This window comes from Ursus americanus, chromosome 7 (assembly GCF_024610735.1).
Source record: "Ursus americanus isolate L20-20 chromosome 7, mUrsAme1.1.p, whole genome shotgun sequence".
In the NCBI taxonomy this organism is placed as follows: Eukaryota; Metazoa; Chordata; class Mammalia; order Carnivora; family Ursidae; genus Ursus; species Ursus americanus.
The window spans coordinates 2,476,676-2,500,533 of NC_142133.1; the positions used below are offsets into that span (position 1 = coordinate 2,476,676).

The 23,858-nt window shown below is 38.8% G+C and overlaps 1 protein-coding gene across 5 annotated transcripts in view; it reads right to left on the reverse strand.

Annotated features, from left to right (window-relative positions):
* Positions 1-23,858, reverse strand: part of LIMS1 (LIM zinc finger domain containing 1) — a 147,096-nt gene that overhangs the window by 43,353 nt on the left and 79,885 nt on the right. The window contains exon 1 of one of the 5 annotated variants that reach the window (XM_045771808.2): positions 14,758-15,014. The exons of 3 other annotated variants lie outside the window; for them this stretch is intronic. In XM_045771808.2, the coding sequence (XP_045627764.1) occupies positions 14,758-14,864 (107 nt within the window). In that variant the 5' untranslated portion in view covers positions 14,865-15,014. Of the gene's footprint in view, positions 1-14,757; positions 15,015-23,858 lie in introns of those variants that run through there. One more of the 5 variants, XM_045771809.2, reaches the window with a different exon arrangement.

Consider the following 23,858-nt stretch of genomic DNA (forward strand, 5'->3'; position numbering starts at 1 on the left):
TTCAGACAGTCAGACCATGATTCACATTTTGGTTCTTTAGTAACATTTGCATACCCTCTTACATTTTCAAGACTGAAGAGGCAGAGAAAGAAGCCAGAGGCTTTTCTGCAGCTCATTTACCATTCATTTGACCCTAAACATCATCTTGTGCCATAAGGTCTGGCATTGCCTGGCAAAGAACAAACTGTCCTGAACCATGAGAATTCTGAGCCCATGCCTGCTCCCTTGGATATTCTTTCTTGATTTCATCATACTTTCTGAGAATCCTGCACTTTTTTTTTTTTTAAGATTTATTTATTTATTTGAGAGAGAGAGAGAGAAAGAAAGAGGAGGTGCAGAGGGAGAGGGAGAATCTCAAGCAGACTCCACTCTGAGCGCGAAGCCCCAGGTGGGGCTCAATCCCAGGACCCCGAGATCATGACCTGAGGTGAAATCAAGAGTCAGATGCCCAAATGACTGAGCCACCCAGGCACCCTGAGAATCCTGCACATGTTAAGTGGCTCCAGCACTTAACTTTTTTTTTTTTTAAAGATTTTATTTATTTTTATTTGACAGAGATAGAGACAGCCAGTGAGAGAGGGAACACAAGCAGGGGGAGTGGGAGAGGAAGAAGCAGGCTCCTAGCGGAGGAGCCTGATATGGGGCTCGATCCCATAACCCCGGGATCACGTCCTGAGCCGAAGGCAGTCGCTTAACCGCTGTGCCACCCAGGCGCCCCAACCAGCACTTAACTTTTAACAAGGTGTCTTTCAAGGGAGAGAAGGTAGCTGAATTCCAAAAAATTACTAACACAGGTACTCAGGATGCAAAGCAGAACACTAGTTTCTCTTTACAAAGAAAGAGATGGTCTTCCCGAATAGTAAAAACGGATTTGATATAAAAATGAAATGCAATAGGGGCGCCTGGGTGGCACAGCGGTTAAGCGTCTGCCTTCGGCTCAGGGCGTGATCCCGGCGTTCCGGGATCGAGCCCCACATCAGGCTCCTCCGCTATGAGCCTGCTTCTTCCTCTCCCACTCCCCCTGCTTGTGTTCCCTCTCTCGCTGGCTGTCTCTATCTCTGTCAAATAAATAAATAAAAATCTTTAAAAAAAAAAAAATGAAATGCAATAAATCCTCCTTGAATAACTCTAAATCTGTTAATATTATTCAGTTGGCAAATGGAGAAACTCAAGCCCCTAAAAATAAGTGACTTGTAAAAGTTAATTACTAAGTGGTGATACCAGATATTGGACCCAGTCTCTGCTAACCCAGACTGGAAAAGCTATCTTATATGGCCCACATTCCATTGGCCAAGCTTATTTTCAAAATAAACATAAACTGTCCTACAAATGAAACAAATCCATCTCTGCCATGAGGTAAGAGCAGTAAATGGGATGTTCAGTCCAATTTCTTTCAATACAAATTGTAAAAGGCTTAATAATTACCATAGGTAGACATCCTAGTCAAGGTAAGGGGCTCCTATCTCTTTCCACCCTCCTCCTTCCACCAACCTCCAAATTACACATGCCAGAACCACAGATGCTGAAATCCTGGTTGGGTTTATATGTTACTGACAGGCAAGTAGCTGACAGACTATGGTTATGGATGGTGATTAGGCACAATCACTGGTAAGCCCAGTAAATGATAATTCTAATGTGATAGTTACATATGAGGAGGGAAAAGTTAAAATTGTGTCACTTGGAGCGGCTGAGTGGCTCCGTTGGTTAAGCTGCTGCCTTTGGCTCAAGTCATGATCCCGCGGTCCTGGGATTGAGCCCTGCATCAGGCTCCCTACTCAGCGGGAGTCTGCTTCTCCCTCTCCCTCTCTCTTTCCCCTCCCCCTGCTCGTGCTCTCTCTCTCAAATAGATAAAATCTTAAAAAAAAAAGCTTAAAAAATAAATAAAATAGAATTGTGTCACTTATCATGATACATACCAATTATAAACTTTAATTACTAAAGACTTCAAGCACATATTAAACTAGTGAGAAGAGTAAAATGAAGCCCATCAAACCCGACTCAATGCAAAAAGTTATCAAACCATGACCAATTTATCTATCCTTGAACCATAAAATATTTCGAAGCAAATTCCATACAGCATATCACTTGATCCATAAATTCTTCAGCATGTAACCATAATATATATTTAAGCTCTTATTTCCTACAGGGATGTAATGTAGCACAGTAAATTTTGAAGGAGGCTCAGTACAGAGATGCTTGACTTCCACTGTTTCAAACTTACGGACTCTTAAGTGTGAGCAGGCTGTCCTCCACTAGTTTTCACTGAGATGCCTCAGCAGTTGTCACGGGACAGGGGGGAAGGTTCAGGAAAAGAATCCTGTCCAGCCATCCCGCCCCTTTCCTTCTCATCACTTCCACAGAGCATCGCTACTTTTGTTCTGTACACCATAGTTCCCAGGGAAATCCTGTCTGGAAAAGATGATTCTTTTAAAAGCTTCTGACTGGAACTTCTATACCTTTTCTGAAATTTTCAGATATCTGTTTTTTGGGGGTTTTTTGGTTGGTTTATTTGGTTTTTTGTCTGTTCCTGTAAAAATTCGAAGCTCTAAAAACGTGGACTGGTTTTCTGAGACAGTCTGATACTTTACCACTTTATTATGAGTGTAAGTTAACACTGGTATATACCAGTTTTAAATGGTAATTGAGTTGATCAATCTCAGTTGCTGTATCTCTATATACAGCTCAGAAGATCACCCTATGCTCATTCACAGAGAAGCATCTTGCCTGGAACCAATCCTGTAAGTCCTTCTTTTCCCCCTCAAACATGGCTGAAACATTACAAATGAGTAGCCCACATATAAGCTGTGGCCCATTTCTAGCATATTCATGCTCCTTCCCTATAATATTGTCATTTTTTCATTCCCATTACACCCCTAAGCAAACAGAATTTTGACAATAAAACATCCCATTTCATCTCAGTACCATTCAACGATGCCTTCTTTAAGTAGTTATAATAGCTGATGGCAATATAAAGATGTACAAAGGTGACGGCAATTTCTGCGGAATTGCAGGATTGATTATGGTGGCCACAAAACCCATCAGTATAAAAAAGACATTTTGCCAAAGAAGACAAACAGGTGGCCAACAAACACATGAAAAGATGCTCAACTTATTAAACATCAGGGAAATCAAAACCACAATGTGATATCACTTTACACCAATCTGAATGGCTGTTATCAAAAAGATAAGAAATAACAATTGTTGGTAAGGATGTGGAGAAAAGGGAACCCTCATGCATTGTTAGTGGAAATGTAAACTGGTACAGTCATTTTAGGCAACAGTATGGAGGTTCCTCAAAAAATTAGAAATAGAAATACCATATGACCCAGTAATTCCACTTCTGGATATCTACCCAAAGAAAACAAAAACACTAATTTAAAAAAACATATGAATAGATAAAGAAGATGTGCTATATATATTTTATAATGGAATATTACTCAGCCATAAAAAGAATGAAATCTTGCCATTTGTGACAACATGGACAGACCTACAGGGTATTATGCTAAGTGAAGTTAAGTCAGACAGAAATAGACATACCATATAATTTCACTTTTACGTGGAATCTAAAAAGCAAATGAACAAATAAAAAACAAAAACAGACAACATAAATACAGAGAACAAAATGATGGTTGCTGGCGGGGAGGGGAATGGGCAAAAAAGGCTGAAGGGGATTAATAGGTAAATTTACAGTAGTAAAATAAATCCCAGGGATGAAAAGTATAGCACAGGGGATATAATCAGTAATACTGTAATAACATGCCCCCATAACCTCTGATGTTTCTTCTCAGTAATTCTCCATCCACTGACCCCTACTCTGTTCTCTATAAATCCCACTTTCCCTCACTGTACTTGGAGTTGAGCCCCATCTCTCCCCCGCCATGGGAAACCCCACTTCAGTGGTCCCTATACTTAATCCTGATCTGAATAGTCTGCCTTACTGTTGTTTAACCAAGTGTCACTGGATATTGTTTTTCTTTAACAGTATTAACACCTTTATGGATTCTCCTCATCTGCAGTGTAGTAGGCTAGACTTACTGACTTGCTTCTAATGAGGCATTGTAGCAAAAGTGGTTAAGTCATTTCTGAGATTTGGTTATAAAAAGACTGTGGCTGCCATCTCGAGCCTCTCCCCCTCCTGGATCACCCCCTCCCTTTGAGGCTTGAGAAGACTACAGCCCTGACTGAAAGCTCAACAGCAGTATCACAAAGACCCTGAGCCAAAGTCACTGAACTAAGATGTACCTGGATTCCTCACTCACAGAAACTGTGAGATACCAAATGCTCATCATTTTAAGCCTGCAGTCAGTAAATCAGTACCCATAAGCCAAATGTGGCTCACTGTCTGCTTCTGTAAATAAAGGCTTATTGGAACACACACAGCTACACTCATTCACTTAATGTATTTTCTACAGCCGTGTTCATACTACACCAGCAGAGTTAAGTAGTTGTAACACAGAATGTGTGGTGTGCAAAACCTAAAATATTTATTATCTCGCCCTTTACAAAAAAGTGTACCATCTCCAGTTGCCCCTAAATTTGGGGGTAATTTGTTATTCAGTAATAGGTAACTAATGCACTCTGATCCTACAGCATCACAGCTATTCCTCTAGATGTACAATATCTTTTAATTATCTCTGTTTTTTCCACAATACACAAGGTTCCATGTTAGTAGATAATGAATGTTTTAATCAACTTCATAACCCCATTTCCCTGGCACTTAGTAGGACCTTAATAAATGTAGACTGAACCAAGAATGCCTAGACAAATATATTTTACATACTAGTGTGGGAAACTCACAACCTAGCAATATATCCTTTAAATAAAGTACATTATATTGAGAAAAGCCAAAATTACAAGTGGTGCTAAATAGCTACTATTTCCAGTTGAATCCATTTTAAAGGTATTTGTTGACTGGCACAGAAACAATGATTTTAGATCCAGGAAAACTGTTATCTTTTAAACTGGCTATACTTTTATTTTTTTATTTATTTAAAGATTTTATTTATTAGAGAGAGAGAGAGAGCACGCGTGCGCGCGCGCACACACACACACGCACACGAGTTGGGGGAGGGGCAGAGAAAGAAAGAGACTCCCCTCTGAGCAGGAAGCCCAACAGGGAAGACAAGGAACTCAATCCCAGGACCCTTGGATCATGACCTTAGCCAAAGACACTTAACTGACTGAGCCACTCAGGCTTCTCTAGACTGGCTATACTTCTATAAAACCTCATTGTTTAAAAGACCTGTACATCAGTTTATATCAGATACTCCCAAGATTATTGCCATTAGTTTTAACAATGAAACAAAGAATACATTTTCCAGCACCTGGAAATGTTACTGAAATTTTCCAAAACTCTGCAGAATTTCAGTTTTGTCCCAACAAATTCTGCGTATCAGAATTAAAAACTAAAGTTGGCAGCAGCAACTGTCAAACATAAGTCAACATCCTACATGCAATGATTCACTGTAGCTTTCTATCTCAGTCTGGTTCCCTTCACATTCTGTTTGCTAGGGGCAGGAAGACAATATTGTTGGCAAAGATAAAAACCTGGATACTCTTGTAATGTTCAATTTTAAGGAATATATTCATTATGACATATAAACGTAATATTTTTAGTTTTTTAAACCTGGATATTTTCTCTGGCAAATGTCTACAAAGAAGAGGCAGAAAAATTCCATTTTTATTTCAATCTTATTACCTACAGGCAAGCACAGGAGGTTTACCTTTATTTTCATGTTCAATGGTAAATTTTTAACTTTTAAGATATGATCAAGTATATTCAAAACTTCGACATAAGAATACTTCCTCTAAAACCTAAGTGAAGCTTAAGTTTTATGGTTAAGAGCTCACACTTTGAACACAAGACATAGATGGATATGGCCCTGGGTTCAAATCCCAACTGCCCAAATTACCAACCATGTGTCTCTAAGAGTCCTTTCCCATCTCTGTGAAAGGGGGAAATACGCAGCACCTCATAGGATTATTGTGAAGATTCACTTGAGGCTGTGAAGCACTTACCACATAGCCAGAAAAACACTAAACGGTATGAAAGGCCAAGATAATTAAAAAAAATAATAAGTTTATGTTTAGATAAGACATATGTGTTAATAATCTTACTGACTGTAGGTTTGGGGAAGACTTCAAGTAGGACACAAAAAGTGTAAACTTTATAAACAGAAAAATATCAATAAAGTATCAGAATAACCTCTGCTTTTCAAAAGATACTTATAAAAATGAGAAGATAAGCCACAGACTGGGAAGAGACATTTACAAAATATGTATCTGATAAAAGACTTATATGTAGAATATAGCAAACACTGTTAAAACAATACTATTAAGAAACATCCCAATAAAAGATGGGCAAAAAATGGAACATTTTGTCAAAGATAGATTGCAAATAAGCACATGAACTGATACTCAACTACGTGAGTAATTAGCAAAATGCAAAGTAAAACCACAATGAGACACAACTACCCACCCTCAAAATGGTTAAAATTGGAAAAAAAAAATTACCAAACTAAGCACTGGTGAGAATATGGAGAGATGGAACCCTCAAACACTGCTGGTGGGAATATAAATGGTACAATCTCTTTGGAAAGCAGTTTAGACATTTCTTTTTTCTTTTTTAATACTTAAAAAAAAAAAGATTTATTTACTTGAGAGAGAGAGAGAGCACACGTGTGCGAGTGGGCAGGGAGGGGCAGAGGGAAAGAGAATCCTGAGACAGACTTCCTGCTGAGCATGGAGCCAGAGGACCCTGAGATCATGACCTAAGCTGAAATCAAGAGCGCACCACTTAACCTACTGAGCCACCCAGGTGACCCTAGACATTTCTCAAAAAATTTAACATACATAAGTTACCCAACAACTAGTCATTCCATCCAAGAGAAATGAAAGCATATGTCCCTGCAAGGACTTATACAAGAAATGCTCAAAACAGCTTTATTTGCAATAGCCAAAAACTGGAACCAACTCAAATGTCAACCAACAAGCGACTGACTAAACAGATTATAACACATCCCTAAAGTGGAACATCACTCAAGGATACAATGGAACAGATTGCTGATACAGGGAACAACATGGATGGATCTCAAAATAAGTATCCTGAGTTAAAAAGTCAGTTGAAGTAAAGACAACATTATTGTATGATTCTATTTCTATGAAAGTCTAAAAAATACAAAATAATCTAGAGTGACAAAAACCAGATCAAAGTCCCTAGGGATGCAGGGAAGGGCTATAAATGGGCATGAGGAATTTTGGGGATGATGAGTGTGCTCATTATCTTGACTGCGGTAAGGATATCACTGTGTATACTTGTCGAAATTGATCAAATTGCACATAAAAATTGTGCACTTCATTGAGATTCCTTAGTTCAACCTCAATAAAGCTGTTTCTTAAAAAACTGCACACCAGAATGATTTTTAATCTTTATACACTACTACTGTAAGAACAGACCACTGCTATGTGTTGAATTGTGATCCCTAAAAAGATATGTTGATGTCCTAACCCCTGGTACCCGTGAATAGGGTCTCATTTGGAAATAAGCTTTGCAGATATAATTAAGATACAAGTCAAGATGACTGGTGTACTATTACAAAGAGGAGAGGAGACACAGAGATAAGACACACCCACAGGGGAGAATACCATGTGAAGACACGGACACACATAGAGAAGACAGCCATGTCATAAAAGAGGCAGAGGCTGGAATGATACATCTACAAGCCAAAGAGAAAATAAACATTGCCAGCAAATGACAGAAGCTAGAAGAGGCAAGGAAGGATTCTCTCCTTCAGGTTTCAGAGGAAGCATGGCCCTGCTGACACAATTTCTCACTTCTAGTCTTCAGAACTGTGAGACAGTAAATTTGCTGTGTGAAGCCACCCAGTTTACAGCAGCTCTATGAAACTAATATAACCATTAAAAAGACTTAAGGAGTTGGGGGGCGCCTGACTGGCTCAGTCAGTAGTGCATGTGACTCCTGTTTTCGGGGTTTTAAGTTTGAGCCCCACACTGGATGTAGAGATTACTTAAAAATAAAATCTTAAAAAAAACTTGAGGGGTACAAAGGTGGCTCAGTTGGTTGAGTGTCCGACTCTTGGCTTCAGCTCAGGTCATGATCTCAGGGTGGTGGGATCCAGTTTTGCATCAGGCTCTGCGCTTAGCATGGAGTCAGCCAGAGATTATTTCCCTTTCCCTCTGCTCCTCCCCATGCTCGTGCTCTATTAAATAAATAAAATCTTAAAAAAAAAAAAAACTTCAGGAGTTGTATATTTATGTGAAAACATATTTAATGTTTATTTCTAAAAGTAGATATTCTACAGGAGAATACTTGTGTCCAAAGCTGGTTTTAATCACAGAATGGTCACTGGGTCTCACAGATACACAATAAGTGGCTGTATTTCCAAGATACATATTTTTATACATAAATATATAAAAAATAAATAATAGTTTCATTTTAATAGCATCTATCCAAATAATACAGGTAAACGAAGTTTTAGTCAACTGCTATTTTTTTTAAATAAGTGATTTATAACTGATACTTTAATGTTTTTTGTGTGTTTTAAACCAATAGGAAAGCAATTATAATGATTAAAATCCTGGTATTTAATTGTCATGGTAAATCATTTAGAACATTATATGTGTATTGACAACAAATTCACAAATTGATTCTACTGAAGTTGAGGCTCATTCCAAAATGTCTCTCGGCTGTACAGAAAAACAGAAAAGGGATCTAAAGACTTTTCACTCCTTCTAGCTATTCCTTTCACACACCTAATTTTTTTTTACCTTAGTTTTAAAAGATTTTATTTATTCATTTGACAGAGAGAGGCACAGCACAAGCAAGGGGAGTGGCAGGCAGTGGGAGAAGGAGAAGCAGGCTTCCTGCTGCGCAGGAGAATGACATGGAAGTTGATCCCAGGACCCTGGGATGATGACCTGAGCCGAAAGCAGACACGTAAACCAGCTGAGCCACTCAGGCACCCTTCATACACCTAAGTTTTAAGCATTGACATTGCTAGTTTTAACTTCAGCATATACTTTCTAAACTATAAAGAAATATTTTAGTGACAAAGAAAACATATTCCCCTTTAGAAAATAAGTTTCCCAAAACTACTGAAAAACAGAATGACCATGATCTTTTGATCATGATACTTAGGTAGATATAAAAGAGGTACTGCTAAGCCACTTTATGGTTTCTCATTTCTTCACTCATTCAATGAGGAATAGATACTGGACAGTGATGACCTACAAGGTACTATGGTAGACACTAGAGATAAAAAAGAAGGCAAGGCCTCTGAGCTTAGAGAATCCTCTCTATTAATGGGTAGGGGCATAGGAGAGGGACAGGTAGAAGTGAGAAGGTGAGGAGGGGTATGCCTATAAAACCAATTATTACAACATAAATACTTATGGATTTTACATCTGTGTAACTGAGATATAACTGACGTGTAAGTTTGAGGTAGCCAACCCAACCTGTTGGTTTGATACATTTATATATTGGGATATCATTGCTACAGTAGCTTTAGCTAACATCTTTACCATGTCACATAATTACCATTTCCTTTTTGTGTTGAGAACAGTTAAGATCTAGTCTCTTAGCAACTTTGAAGTGTTTAATACAGTGGTGTTGACTATAATCATTATGTTGGGCATTAGATCTCCAGAACTTATTTATCTACTAGTTGCAAGTCTGTACCCTTAAAACAACATCTCTTCAATTCACCCACCCCTTAGGCCCTGGTAACGACCATTCTACTCTGTTTTCACAAGTTTTTTTAGATTCCACATATAAGAGAGATCATACAGTATTTGTCTTTCTCTGACTTATCTCAGCATAATGCCTTCAAGGTCTATCTATGTTGTCACAACTGGCAGGATTCCCTTCCTTTTCACAGCTGAATAATATTCTAGTACGTGTGTTTGTCTGTATTACACTCCTAAACAGTGTCATATAAGCAAGCACTACTGGGGCACCTGACTGGCTGAGTCAGTGAAGCCTCTGCCTTTGACTCAGGTCTCGATCCCAGGGTCCTGGGATTGAGTCCTGCATAGGGCTCCTTGCTCAGAAGGGAGGCTGCTTCTCCCTCTGCCTCTCTCTCTGTGTCTCTCATGAAGAAATGAATAAAATCTTTAACAACAACAACAACAACAACAAAATGCAGTACTTACTACATTTTAAAAAGCAACCCTGGCAAGCTGATACCTCTGTGAGCCACAGAGAAAAAAATATTTGTTATTAATTGTGTGATGTATTCACTGAAGGAAGATTAAACGTGCTCTCACTGAACCATTAAATAATAAGAATAGACAAACATGGCAAAGCTGCAGCTTCATCACCCTGTCTACTATATTTCTAAAACTAAAATATGAACATTGGTTTTTCATCCAAAAGACAGGCAAAGAAATGATAAGCAAACTACAAAACAGGTATGCAAGGAAACGCACATCCTAAGCTAACTTACTCCAACCTCAACTGAACTCTAACTGAGCATTAACTTATTTGAATCAAGGACAGGAACTGGTTAATAAGAATGATCCCCTTTTTCAACTTTAGGTTCTTCTTCCTCCTTATTTAATTGTGAGTTAAAAAACAAAGAAACAAATACCCCCCCACCCCAAAAACACACGAATTCTTAATAGAGTGCCTGACCCATAACAAGGGCTCAATCAATGGTAATGTATTATTTAGGAACACATGATTTGAGTTTTCTGCTCTGAAACCAAGTCAAGGACATTCCCACTACTTAAAAATGATTATATCCTATATCTAGAAAGATATGAGCTCAGAACGTTTACTTAATAACCAGAAAGTAAAGGTTACTCTTCTTTGCACTTCCTCCTATTCCTGGTTGTCCAGTTCCATCAGGAAAAGGGCAGGAAAGGACAGCATAAAGAGGTTCTAACAAGTAAGTAACTTCTCACTGCTGCACCCAGTCAACTCCACGTAAGGATAAACACTTCAAAGTATTTTTTCTTTCCTTCACACTCATTTCAAGTTGACACAGCCCTGACTTCACCCAGGTATGATAAATCCAACTGGGACATGGAAGAGTGGGGAGAGTAGATGCATAACTAAAGGAACAACAGGGAAAGATCAAGGGTTCTTTACCTTAGCACTAGATCAAGGATGTAATGCCACAGTAGCAAGAAACTACCAGAGACAACACAGGCAAATAAGCTTGGCTGTGTTCCAATAAATCTTCATTTATGGACGCTGAAATTTGAATTTCATGTAATTTTTATTATGTCATGAAATATGCTTCTTTTAATTTTTTTCCATTCACCAAAAAATGTAAAATCCATCCTAAGCCCGTGGGTCATACAAAAACAGGCAGTGGGCCAGATCTGGCCAATGTTTCTATGTAAACTATGTTTCGGACCTACCCAGCCAAGACTTGAATGTTGAGGTGTCCCCAATCAGTTATTTACAGATCCTTTATTTCTAAGGCAGAGCAAAAGCGACTTTGAGAATTTTAAGGGTATGTGTGTATGTATTGTTTCTGTGTGTTTTTCATTCACGTTTCCTCAAAAAACAAAGAGGGTGCAACATAGAGAGATGGAATAAAGAGCTAAGAATTAAATATATATATATATATATAATATTTATAAATATATATATAAATATATATATTATCTATCTATCTATCTATATATATATCTATCTATATATCTTAGATGCGATTTTTGAGCATCAAAAATTCCAAGGAAAAAAGGGTGAATGCTCTGTAGAGATGTAAGGCTCAGAACTTGTTCTGAGCCCACTGACATAAAAGGGTGAGCTACTTTGTGCTAAGGAGTCCACTGTTCAAATTTGAAAGTTAAACTAGTGCTATCCAGGTCATGAGAGCTGGCCCTGAAGACAATCTATACATGTATACACACTCTTTATATAGAGAGTCTTTGGGTATAAATGAACATCCATGCCTTATCCAAATCCTTAACATTGAGCTTCATAAGGGAAAATAATTTCCAATTACTTCTTAGGCATGTTAGAATCTAGCCAAAATTAAGGACATGCTCTAGAACTGAAGACAAAGACCCACGGGACACTTTTTCTACTAGTAGTGACAACTACTATTTAAATAACATAAATTGCCATAGCATAACCCTCAAATGTAGAGAGTAATGTTCTATTGTACAAAGTATGCAAGCTTTGGATTATATTTTGTACTTTAAAATAAAAATCTATAAAGTCGGTGTTTTTCATGCTGACCTTCCCAAGTTTGAAGCCAGGGTTGTTTTCATGTCTCTCATGGTGCTCCTTAAACACTTGTGTTTTGTTTCAGAGCAAAATCTTTTATATTAACTTACAAGAAAAATGTTTTTTGGCAATGAGCATAGCTCTTTTAGGCTCTAATAGTTCTGTTAGAGTCAATAAACATGCCAAGAAAGTGAACACGAGAGTGAGAAGGAATGCAAGCAGGAATGGGTCTTGTGCAATACGGAGACGGTGTGAGAGATGTTTGATATTACATGAATTCAAAGTCAAACAACCGCTCGCATGAAGAGTGCCTGTTGGTCACAATTCATGTGCCAAAACCTTGGTGTGCCTTGAGGGGAAGAACTGTGTCTAATTCATCACTGCATCTTTATTTAGCACTCAGTAGGCACCCAATAAAAATTAGTTGAATAATGCATGAAAGCCATTAACCCTACAGCACTACACACAAGATAATAATGCCCCTGCCTCAGCAGGTTGGGGGTGAGGATTTAGAGACAGTAAACGATGCTGAATAACGGCAGTTATTTTTACTCTCATTCTAAGGGGGAACAAACCGAGGTTCAGCAAGATTACATAACTTGTCCAAATGACTGGTGCTGAAACAGGTGTGCCTTCCCTCCTTGATTCCTATTAGCTGAGAAACCTGATTTAATACTAAACATAGGCTTCCTATAAAATTAGAAAAACAAACAACCTGACTTTAAATTAACAAAAAGTCCACGGAAAAACAGACAATTGCCTACTTTTCCTAGTTAAGCACCGCACTCCTAAAATAAGGAATGACGGTCATCTCTCTGCATCAGAGGCCAGAGAAATGGCAGAAACATGAGTCCCTTACTATCACCAGGGAACTACATGACCAGAGTGGGTTGAAAACTATTTCCCTTTAACTCAGTAGAACAAGCAATACTTCTTAAGAATTATTCTTGCTCCTTTGATTTAAAGTCAAGACAAAAGAAAAGTATCTAGTTGTTTCAAAGGTCATTATAATTATATAAATAACTACCTCCTTGGGCGTATAAGCAATTTTATTCACAGGTACTTTGCTACTGTCTGAAAGTAAGTAAAATATGGCTGGTTTCTCAAATATTGTTTTACATATCTTAATTTTTTTGAAAAAGGAAATTCCTTAGGACCCCAAATCTGAAATCAAAACTGTTTCTGGTAACTTTTCACTCTTGGATCAAGAGTAGATTGGAGTGTACAAGTAAATGTTGACTTCAGAGGCCACTTTCCACAGCCTATCAGTTTAACAAGAGAGAACTCAATATTTTCACTAAACCTCATAAAATTTGTAACAATTCAAACTCCGAAGGCTTTAAATTCTGTCAATCCAATCAATTCAAAGTTAATACATCAAAAGTACCTAAAAGACACCTGACATAGTATGAAATAAATTCTAATAATGTTAGTATCAATCACAGTCCTTTAATGCTACTATTGTCTTCAAAAGTCAATGAAAGAGTTGATAATATTCAAGTAAATGTTTCCCTCCCAAACTACAGCTCTCCTAAGTATATATAGTGGCTATAAGACAAATACAAAGTAACAGAAGTTTAAAAAAACTTCCTTAACAATTTCTTCCTTGTCAAATTTAAATACAGAATTTAAAAGAAACTCTAAAAATGAAGTTATAGAAAGAAAATAGTACACAGCATATAAATATTCCTCCAACCATCTAGTTGAAAAATTCAAATACTTAAATCAAGAGTCCATAAACAAATTTAAGTACTATACAGTAAATGTAATAAAAAGAAAAGGAAGTCTCTCTTTACTGCAGCCTCCTGTCAGCAGTAAAACAGGAACACTTCATCTCAGAAACAGAAAATCTAAACCCTTAACAATTAACATAGTATTTTAAATATGGGTTAATGTTGCAGGGACTTTTTAGAACCTAAAAATCCAAAAACAATTCTCAATAGCTGTAACAAAAACTAAAATTGTGTTGTTAGAGACAAATTAACTTTGAAAACAAACAACCCCCCCCTAACCTTTTAGTTAAAATGGTCTCCAGATTTTTGATGTCCTTCCTTCCTAGGTTACATTCAATAGTTTCTGCATTCCTTTGCTGAATCCATTTCAATAACAAAGAATCCTCTATGAACACCCCCAACCCCCACCCAAAACACCACAAACAATCTCACCACCAAAATTCAAAAGAAAAACTCCACACAGAAACTATGTTCTAATAGGCCAAAGCAATCTATCTTTAAACCAAGGGAGAAAAAAATCAATTGTTTCCAATTTTAAAAATTACTTTGATGATTATATAATTTTTAAAGATATAACACTGCAGGTTTGGGGAACAGCTAAAACAACTTACAGGATTTGTGAAGAAATGGAAAAATGAATTCTAGTTTTGCACAGTTCCAATCCAGTACAATCTTGGGACTGTGTTCAATCTTTAATTACAGACTGAGAGGTTCCCGTGGAACCTCTTCAACGTGTATTCCCCACTGCTGCATCCACTTATGCATGAATCTCGGCAATCACTAGGGGCCTTGACCTCCAGCCAACCATGACTTCGCACTCACCTTAGCTCTTCCTCCGGTAACCCATTTAGTCTCACACTATCGGGGCGATCTCGTCTTCGCCGGTAGAGACCTGAGTGTGACAGCTCTTTAAGCTGTAATGCAGTCATACTTCTCTCTACACATCAGTTAACTGACAATTTGAAGCATTTATGCTGAGCAGCGTGGCTGCCGGGGTTCAGAAAGAGCGTGTCTCTTGCCGGGGCCTCAGCACACCTGACCAGAGTTGGAAACCTCCGGGCAAGCTGGGCTAAGCACAGCTTCCTGTTTCTCTGTTGGTACACACCCTCCTCAGCAAGGCCTGGCCCGCCTTATCTCTGGGCCTTGCACCTGGGGGGGGGGGGGGGGGCGGCGGCGGCAAGAGTCACTAACCCTGTTGTTGCTCACATGTTTACTAATAAAGTTTAATTGTTACGAATAATCACACCAATTCCTTTATAAATCTTTCCAGCATCATTCTGAATTAAAATTGGGCTAAAAAGCTCCGGTAATGACTAAAGAAAGTCCTGCCCTATTTTACTTGCCAGGAAATCCACTAACACTGCATAAGCAGCTGTCAGTTTAAAGAAGTGCCTGGTCATCATGAGCTCTTTGGGATATTTTCCTCAAAAAGAAAAAAAGGGGGGGCAGAATTGTGAGGGAAGCAGTGCACTTCCTCCCTCCCCACTCTACTTTAAATCCTCTTTAGAAAGGAAGTGTCTTTTCTTTTCCCCTAAATATTATTCATAAATTCCCAACGGAAAGGAACTGAAAGCGGTTTCTTCTATCAAACTTCACTCAATGATTTTCTAAACTACCTATTCTAAAAATTCCCTCTTATCAAATGTGCACCTCTGTAATCAACACTGTCTGCCTTAAGGTATTTTGGGTGCCTATGCAGCCCTCATAGTTAGCTGCATATTTGATCCTAGATGGTGAAGTTTTGTTTTGGTGTGTGGGGTGTAGGTTGAGTGTCTGCAAGAGGGGTTTGCAGATAATGGAGGACAGATAACGTAGAGCAAACCCTTTATCATTAGGGCTCCAAATGATGTTGGTGCAACAGCACGCAAGGTTCTAGCCTCCAGTTCTGATTCAATCCCATTTAATATACATCACTTAATACACAGGTTAGATCCTTGGCAAGTTCTTAGCTAATAATTTGACTTCATGGTTCTAATAATTTCTCTTTGAGTAATCTGTATTAGCTTCGTTTCCTTCTAGAATCCCCTCAATCAGAGCACACAGAGATGTCTCTGAAACTTCTTTTTGCACCAAGGGCTAGAGTTCACATATTCCCTGAGAGTATCTATATTATAAATACAAAGATTAAGGCACCCACAAGGAAAGGGGAGTCTATATCTTACACCCTCACTCAGGACATGCAAATGGTAGCTCCCCTCCGGGGTACAAGTTGTCACCCTGGTTCCACCACCTCAGTGAAAAACAGATCCTTACCGCTGCCATCAAAATGTAACATATGTTTTTAAAAATGCAAGAAGTTACTAATTTTGTTATAACACTAGACTTAAACAGTCATGAAACACATTAAAAAATCAAGTGACAAATATATCTCTTTCTCCCCTTCTGGAAGGATACACACATATAAAAAGAGTAACACTGGGGCCTCTGGGAAACTTGGGGACAAGACCAGAAGAAAGCTTTCTGTTATAAAGTTCTGCTCTGAACTTTGAATATTCTGCCTATTGAAAAATAAATTTAAAAATTTAGAAGATTTACATATGTCTTTTGTATAAAGCCCTAGGATCCTACTGAGACCTAAAATACAGAAAAATTGAAAGTTTATAGTAACAGAAACATATAAAATTAGGATTCCTAAAGTGTCTAATTCTCACATTTTTGTCAAGATAGGTGTGAAAAACAAATGAAGAGAAACAACCACCGATCTTCAATTTCTTTTTTACTCAAGGCATCAGGACAGAACAGATGCCTGATGAATAAAATACAAATTAATTTGTATCTACTACAAACACAGAGACCTCGACATTATTTTTTTTCCTTTTTCAAGTTTCTATTTAAATTCCAGTTAGTGGGGCGCCTGGGTGGCACAGCGGTTAAGCGTCTGCCTTCGGCTCAGGGCGTGATCCCGGCGTTCTGGGATCGAGCCCCACATCAGGCTCCTCCGCTATGAGCCTGCTTCTTCCTCCCCCACTCCCCCTGCTTGTGTTCCCTCTCTCGCTGGCTGTCTCTGTCAAATACATAAATAAAATCTTTAAAAAAAAAAAAAATTCCAGTTAGTTAACATACAGTGTAATATTAGTTTCAAGAAACCTCAACATTAAATAGTAATTGTTTCTATAAAAGATATAAATAAGAGAGCTCGATTCTTAAAAGAGCTTTAAAAGAAGTAATGCAGCATGCTGACAAGGAAAAAGTGCTTGGCAGCTACTAAAGGTTAACAAGACAGGAAACACCTCTCTGTGTAGGACGAATCCTGTATTTGATGAGTGTAAGCTTAAAAGGATGTGACCAGAAAAAAAAAAGTTCCAAACTATATAACAAACAAACTGAAACAATTCTTGCCCTCTGACTTTTAAAATGGCAGTAATGACAAATGGGAATTTCAGTAAATCAATGCTTATGGTCTATCGAAATTGTCACAACTGAGTAAAACTAAATTCTGGGGCTCAGGGCAAAGCTCATCTCACAATGTCTTTTCACTGAGGAGAGGCTTCCTCTTTGTCCCCAGCACTCCTTCAGATGTGCTCTGAGATTTTACTGAGCTGTAAGCAGAACGAGGGGAAGGATACACAGGTACACCTAAGCACCTGCACAATTTCTGAAAGGGAAATGCACAAATGCCACAAAACACACCACTGACCAACCAGTTCATGAAGCAGCCAGATTATCAACTCCTCTCCTCACAACAGTGTTCCTGAACTTCAGCACCAAGGGAGGGAGAGCACACCCCTGGAACACACAACAGGGAGATAACTGGCAAAGGCAGTCTCATGTCATTTTTTTTTTTTTAACTTTCATACTTTTCCATAGAAACAGAGCTATCAGTGGTGCCTTCTGTTGACAGTACAGAGGGAGGCCTATGCAAGTGCATTTTCCGTGGTCTCGATACAGGGACACGTTTCATTTTAGCACTGCAAACATCTCTGAAGGCTAGTCTAGCCTTCCATTCAGTGAATTCCCTACTCTCATTCTGCACAAGGCCTTGCTCCTATACAGTATCATTTGCCTGGGATTCTGCCTCTTCCTAGAGGCTTCCAGGGATGAGGTGCTCACTACTACATAGAACTCCTGGGGCTTTCCCTAGGCCTCATGCCCAATGGTTGTTAAGGAACAACAGCTCACAAAAGTTGTTCAGGTGAGCATCTTCTATCCCATTTCCACTACAGTGCAGCTGGTCTGTGAACCTAATTACAACTTTTTGTTCACTTCTATCCAAACTGTTGGGTTCTCTTTGAATCTGTACTTCGACATAATTAGATACCTGGCATAATTAGATATCTGTTTCAGCTTAACCTCATCAGAACAGCTGATAATTTCTTTTGTAAACTTAAGCCCGTGATTGAGATGACTAAACACAAACGTTCTTTGGAGCATCACACAGGCCTTGTTCTGCCAGGCTAATATCTAACCAGGTGGTTTTTCACCTTTCAGAGGGTTGGGGACCTTTTATGAATCTGATGAAAGTAAATGACTCTCAGAAAATGCATGTGAGCACAAAGTTTTATAATCATTTCAGGGAACTGATAGTTTCTTCAGAAGCCAACAGATGGACTTTACCTTGGACCTTCTGATTTGCACTGATCTCCCCACTTCTCTGAAAACCTGCAGCACCACAGAGCAGGACCTTGGATCTCATTCGTTCATTTAGTATGTATTTACTCAGTGCTCTGCACTGGGCAAGACACTATTTCAGATGAGTTCCTTTGTCGCCTCCCTTCATTTCTCCTAACCAATCTTTCTGCCACTGACCTTACCCTCTTCCAATCTATCCTCCCAATTTCAAAGTGCTCTAAAATATAAACTGATCATGTATTGATCCTGCTGAAAAACTCCTGAATGGCTCACTGCCATGGGTCACCAACTGAGCCCTGCTGAGCCTGTGCCCTCCTCACACCTGCACTGAACTCCAGGTGGTTCCCAGGACAAATTTCACTTCCTCTCACCTCCTGGCCTTTCTACATGCAGCTTCATAAGACTAGAAGATGGACCAGCACCTAATCATCCCACTGGGACTCATCTCTTAAAAGAATCATTTCTAGACCCTAAGTACCCGCAGTTCCCTTTCTGTTGCTCCCAGAGTGCCTCCCCTCCCCCCCCAACTGTGCTTGCTTCCTTCTGTCGTCATAATCACACAGTCTCGTGATAGGTTCTCTACCCACCTCTCCCCTTAGGATAACGGGTCTGTGAGGGTAGCAACATATCTAATTTAAAACTGTGTCCACAAGGCCAGATACATGGTAGACATTAGTTAAATAAGTTCTTTGGTTTAATGGTTCAACCAATTGATTTTGAGAGCCTAATCACTTTACGACGTTACTTGTGAGATTCAATCTTCAGATTTCTGAAACTTTTTTTTTTTTGCATTTAACACTCAACATTATCTAAATGAGATGTTTAAACAAGATTTTATTTATTTATTTGAGAGAGAGAGAGTGTACAAGCAGCAGGGAGGGGCAGAAGGAGAGGCAGAAGCAGCTCCCAGCCAAGCAGGGGAGCCTGACGCCAGGACCCCAGGATCATGACTTGAGCTGAAGGCAGACGTGCAAACAACTGAGCCACCCAGTCACCGCCTAAATGAGATTTTTAAAAGGCACATCTATTCCATAGTTTTGCAAAAATTTACTTTCTTGGTGAGACTGTAAAAACTCCTAAGCTTTTCATATTTGTAGAGTTGAACAGTATCTCCCACAGTATAAATACTTTCTATATGGGATAAAAATAAAAAACTTAGCCTAGATTTTTGCATATACCAGACATGGTCCAGTTTTTTTAAGTTGAAGTATAATTAACATACAGTGTTATATTAGTTTCGGGTGTACAATATAATGACTCAACAATTCTATACATGACTCAGTGTTCATCACGATAAGTGTCCTCTTATGACATAGTCCAGTTTTTAGTGTACTTGGTCCAAGTACTCCTTCAGGCATGAGAGGGTAAAGAAAACTAGTTAAACATCAAACCTCTAAAACTTATCATTAGTGTTACTGAACTGTCACTCTTCCTCCTACACAGAAATAATACAGCAGCAAACTGGCTTTCATGGCAGAGTTAGAGTTAACTGGGCCTCATTAGCAGTACCTTTTGTACTAGCTACTAAGAGAGCCTACAAACTGGTCGAATAGCTGTACATTTCCAGGTCGTTCATTTCCTTGTGTGACATATAAAGACAAGAATTTTTTGTTTTGCAATTAACTTTGAACTTAATGTAAATGAATCCTTTTTTAGTTTAAATTTTATCTTATGAAAAATCATTTACAGGGGAAAGCAAACTTTCCCTAATAAAGCAAGAATATGATCCTTTCTCACTATGTCTAACACATTCATCTCCTAAACATTTGTTTATCAGCCATGCTATCTCCCTAAATGAGACCTCTCAAGAGTGTTCTGGGCTATCAATATGAAGGCAGGACCCAGTGCTGAAAACAACTCTGCTGCAGAAGAGTCCAAACTCTGATAAGCCAAGTTCAGATTAACCAGAGCAAAGAATATGAGAAGGCAGAATAAACTCTGCAAAAAACCAGCCCAGAGTCAGAAAAAAAAAAAAAAAAATCACCCCAAACACGGTCCCATTCATTAGTAGATGACACTGCAACTGTCTACAAGTCCCTCTGAATTTTTTCTTTAACTAGCTTTTCTGTAACTCACTCAAGATGGACACACCCGAGTGGACAGGCTGACCTGTCATCAGAAGCTTGTGAGAAGGTCACTGTATCATTCTGAATCAGAGACAGACTGAAGTTTCTCTCACAACCAGCAGCCTGAGGGTCATCTGCAGTATTTTGTTGGACAATTAAAGAATGTTCTCAGATGCTGCTATCAAGATATGGCAAGTTTTCCTAGCACATTTCAAAGGAATTTGGAATAAAATTTCAAGTAATCTATCCCATTCACATTTTTAAAGGGCTAAGTACAAGGGAAGCTGGTGTAAGATACAAGAAGGAAACCAGAAGACATTCCCCGTTTGGCAGCTTCCTTGCTGTGGTTGGTATATAAGCATACAGGAAATCATTTTACTATCAAAGTCCTCAATTTTTTCATTTAGAGACAGAAGCAACCAAATCAGATGATATCAGTGGTCTTTTGCCTAGATTAAAATGACTTGATTTTAAGAAAGGACCCAAGTAACATGATGTGCCAATGTTGATGAAGCTCTGACAGCACACTTTACCCCTAATCACCGTGTTAGTGAGAAATCCCATTCCTGAGTAAATCAGGAACACAAGATCAGGATTTATACATCAGCTCTTCAACAAACATTGCCCAGTGCCAGGTCCTCAAGAATGTAGAGGCAGGAACAGAGAAGATACTGAGCATCTTTGAACTTTTCTTGATTGTTGCTTTCCTGTTCACTTTCTCTTTGAGTCAAAAGAGCTGCTCCAAAGATAAGATCTAACAAGGATACAAAACACCACGAAAAGGCATACTCATCATCCCAGCTCCAACACACACCTGCTGCAAAACCAGAGACTCCTCAAACACAGCCCTGAAATCACAGGGAAGGAACAAGGAAGTAGATGTTTGCAAGAAGATTGTACTTTTCCTCCGGAGGATAAATTGTAACGTACCTCATTTGATGTACTAAACATGGTTTTGGAACACTGAATATAAGATTAAACTTCTGTAAACAGAATAATTTTTAATTCTCTAAGGAAACTTGTTTTAAAAAGAAATTCTGGTAATATTTCAAACAAAAGAGAGCTTTTCTGATTATCCAGATTTTCACATAATTACTTATATATGTTTTGATAAAATTTTTTATAACATTGCTATATTGTTTCTACTCTCTCTACCTGTCCACCTTATAGGACATCGATACCTGCTGAGCATATTTCTAAACTAAACTCTCATTTGGAAAAATACAATAGGTGAAGTAATTGTGTGTGAGAGGATGAAAGAAACAGTTATTTCCACATTCCAAGGCAGGCAAAGTCACAAGCCAGAAACTGTGATCTTCTTAAGGGCTCTGCTCCCTGCCCTGGAATTTCAGAGGTGTGTCTTAAAAACTAAACCACAATACCTGCCTTACCCCAGGACAGGACTCATTACTACAGGTAGCACTGTCAACACATCAACTTTCACAGCAAAACTATTTTCACTAAGTTCTCAAAATATTTCCAGGTTCTGTATAGGTCTCATCTTAAAGGCAACAACATAAAAAAAAAAAAAATTTGTGCTGCCTCATTTCTAATGTCAGCATCATCTCATCTCTTCACTTACTGTTATTTTTTTCTCCCTAACTCAGATAAAAGTTCAATTCCATGATAAAAACAGGATTTTTAAGAAAGCTCTAAAGACATAATTATTTCAATAAGGACAATATTTCCTGTATAGTTTTATGTTCTAGAGTGATCAGTGGCAATTATTTGACACGAACAGTATTTATGACATAGTGCTGTGTGAAATAAAAGCTAAGGATATTACACACTGTTTTCATTTTGCAGGAAAAGACCACATATGTATACACCATGAATGTGTATACATCTATACACACACACACACCACAGAGTCTGGAAGAGTAGTCACTGAAATATCTCTGGTTGGTAGGATCCAAGGAGATTCGAAATTATTTTTTCTTATGGATTATCTATATTTTCTAAGTTTTCTACAATGGATAAATATAGTTCTATAATAAGGAACCAAAATTTAAAATGCTTAAAATAATGAAGAAAACAAAAAATTAAGTGAAGATACATTATTCCATCTTCCAAGGGATTTGTAATCAAATCAGGAAGAAAGCATACCTCATAAACCTCAGTATATATAATTGAATACTGATGCATCCCCTAAAGCGGGTTGGATCTGAGTGGGAGGGAAGTGGAGGGCACTCCAGGTGGAGGAAACATCCTCCCATGTGACTGACAGAGATATGTCAAAGGGACAATGAGACTGACAGAGCAGCAGACCTTCTAAGACAGAACCACAGCTTCCAAGATGGTATAAAAAAATGGAAAGTCATGTGCAGAGGGTCTCATTGCCCAAGTGTAAGATGAGGGTCCAGGTGAGGCTCTCATGAGAAAGGGAAGGCGGGGGACAGACAACATTACAACAGGCCTGATGGGTAGGGCTCAGTAAAAGGGTACAGAAGAGTGTGCTGTGACTTCCCCATGCCAATCATTACACTCATACACATTTAGTGAACACCTATCATGTGGTGAGTTCTGCTCTAAGCACTAGGGACCCAAGTGTCCTTGCGGAGCTTGCAGTCTACTGGTGGTACTAGTACTAACCGTATAATCACACAAATATATTTAAAAACATGTCAAATGATAGAACAGGCTGCTGTGAGAACGCTTACAACAAGGAACAGGGGAGGGATGGCAGGGAAACATTTCCTGAAAAGAAACAGTAGATCTGATACCCCAAAAACCCACAAGATGAGGAGTCACTAAAGGCTAAAGGGTGTGGGGAGCATTTGTGGAAGCAGAACCAGTTGGTACAAAGACCCAGGGGCAGGAGGAAAGGAAATCCAACTGTGTGGCTAAGGGGAAACACTGGCATGTGAGATGAGGGACAGGCAGTGGCACGTTTTAAAGGGTCTTGCATTTTTTAACCTAAGAGCAATGGGAAGCCGCTGTACTGTTAAACAAGGAACTCACATGATCAAATTTGTTCCACCAAGATTCCTCGCACAGTGGCATCTGGGGAGGGTGGATTTTAAGGGGCAAGTGGGGGTGAGCATGGAGGCAGTCCAGGAAAGAGGTAACAGCCTGAGCTACAGTGGTATGAGAGGAATGTCGAGGTAGTAGAGAAGCCGGGGCCATAGACTAGACACAGGGGCAGGAGAGGCAGAAAGCACTGACACGGTTAACATTTCCCCACATTCTGTTAGTGACGTAGCAACAACACTAACCTAGTGAAATACAGCATGAGCTGTACTTCATGTTCCTTCAATATTGTCCACAGAGAGGCAGGCATTTGAAACC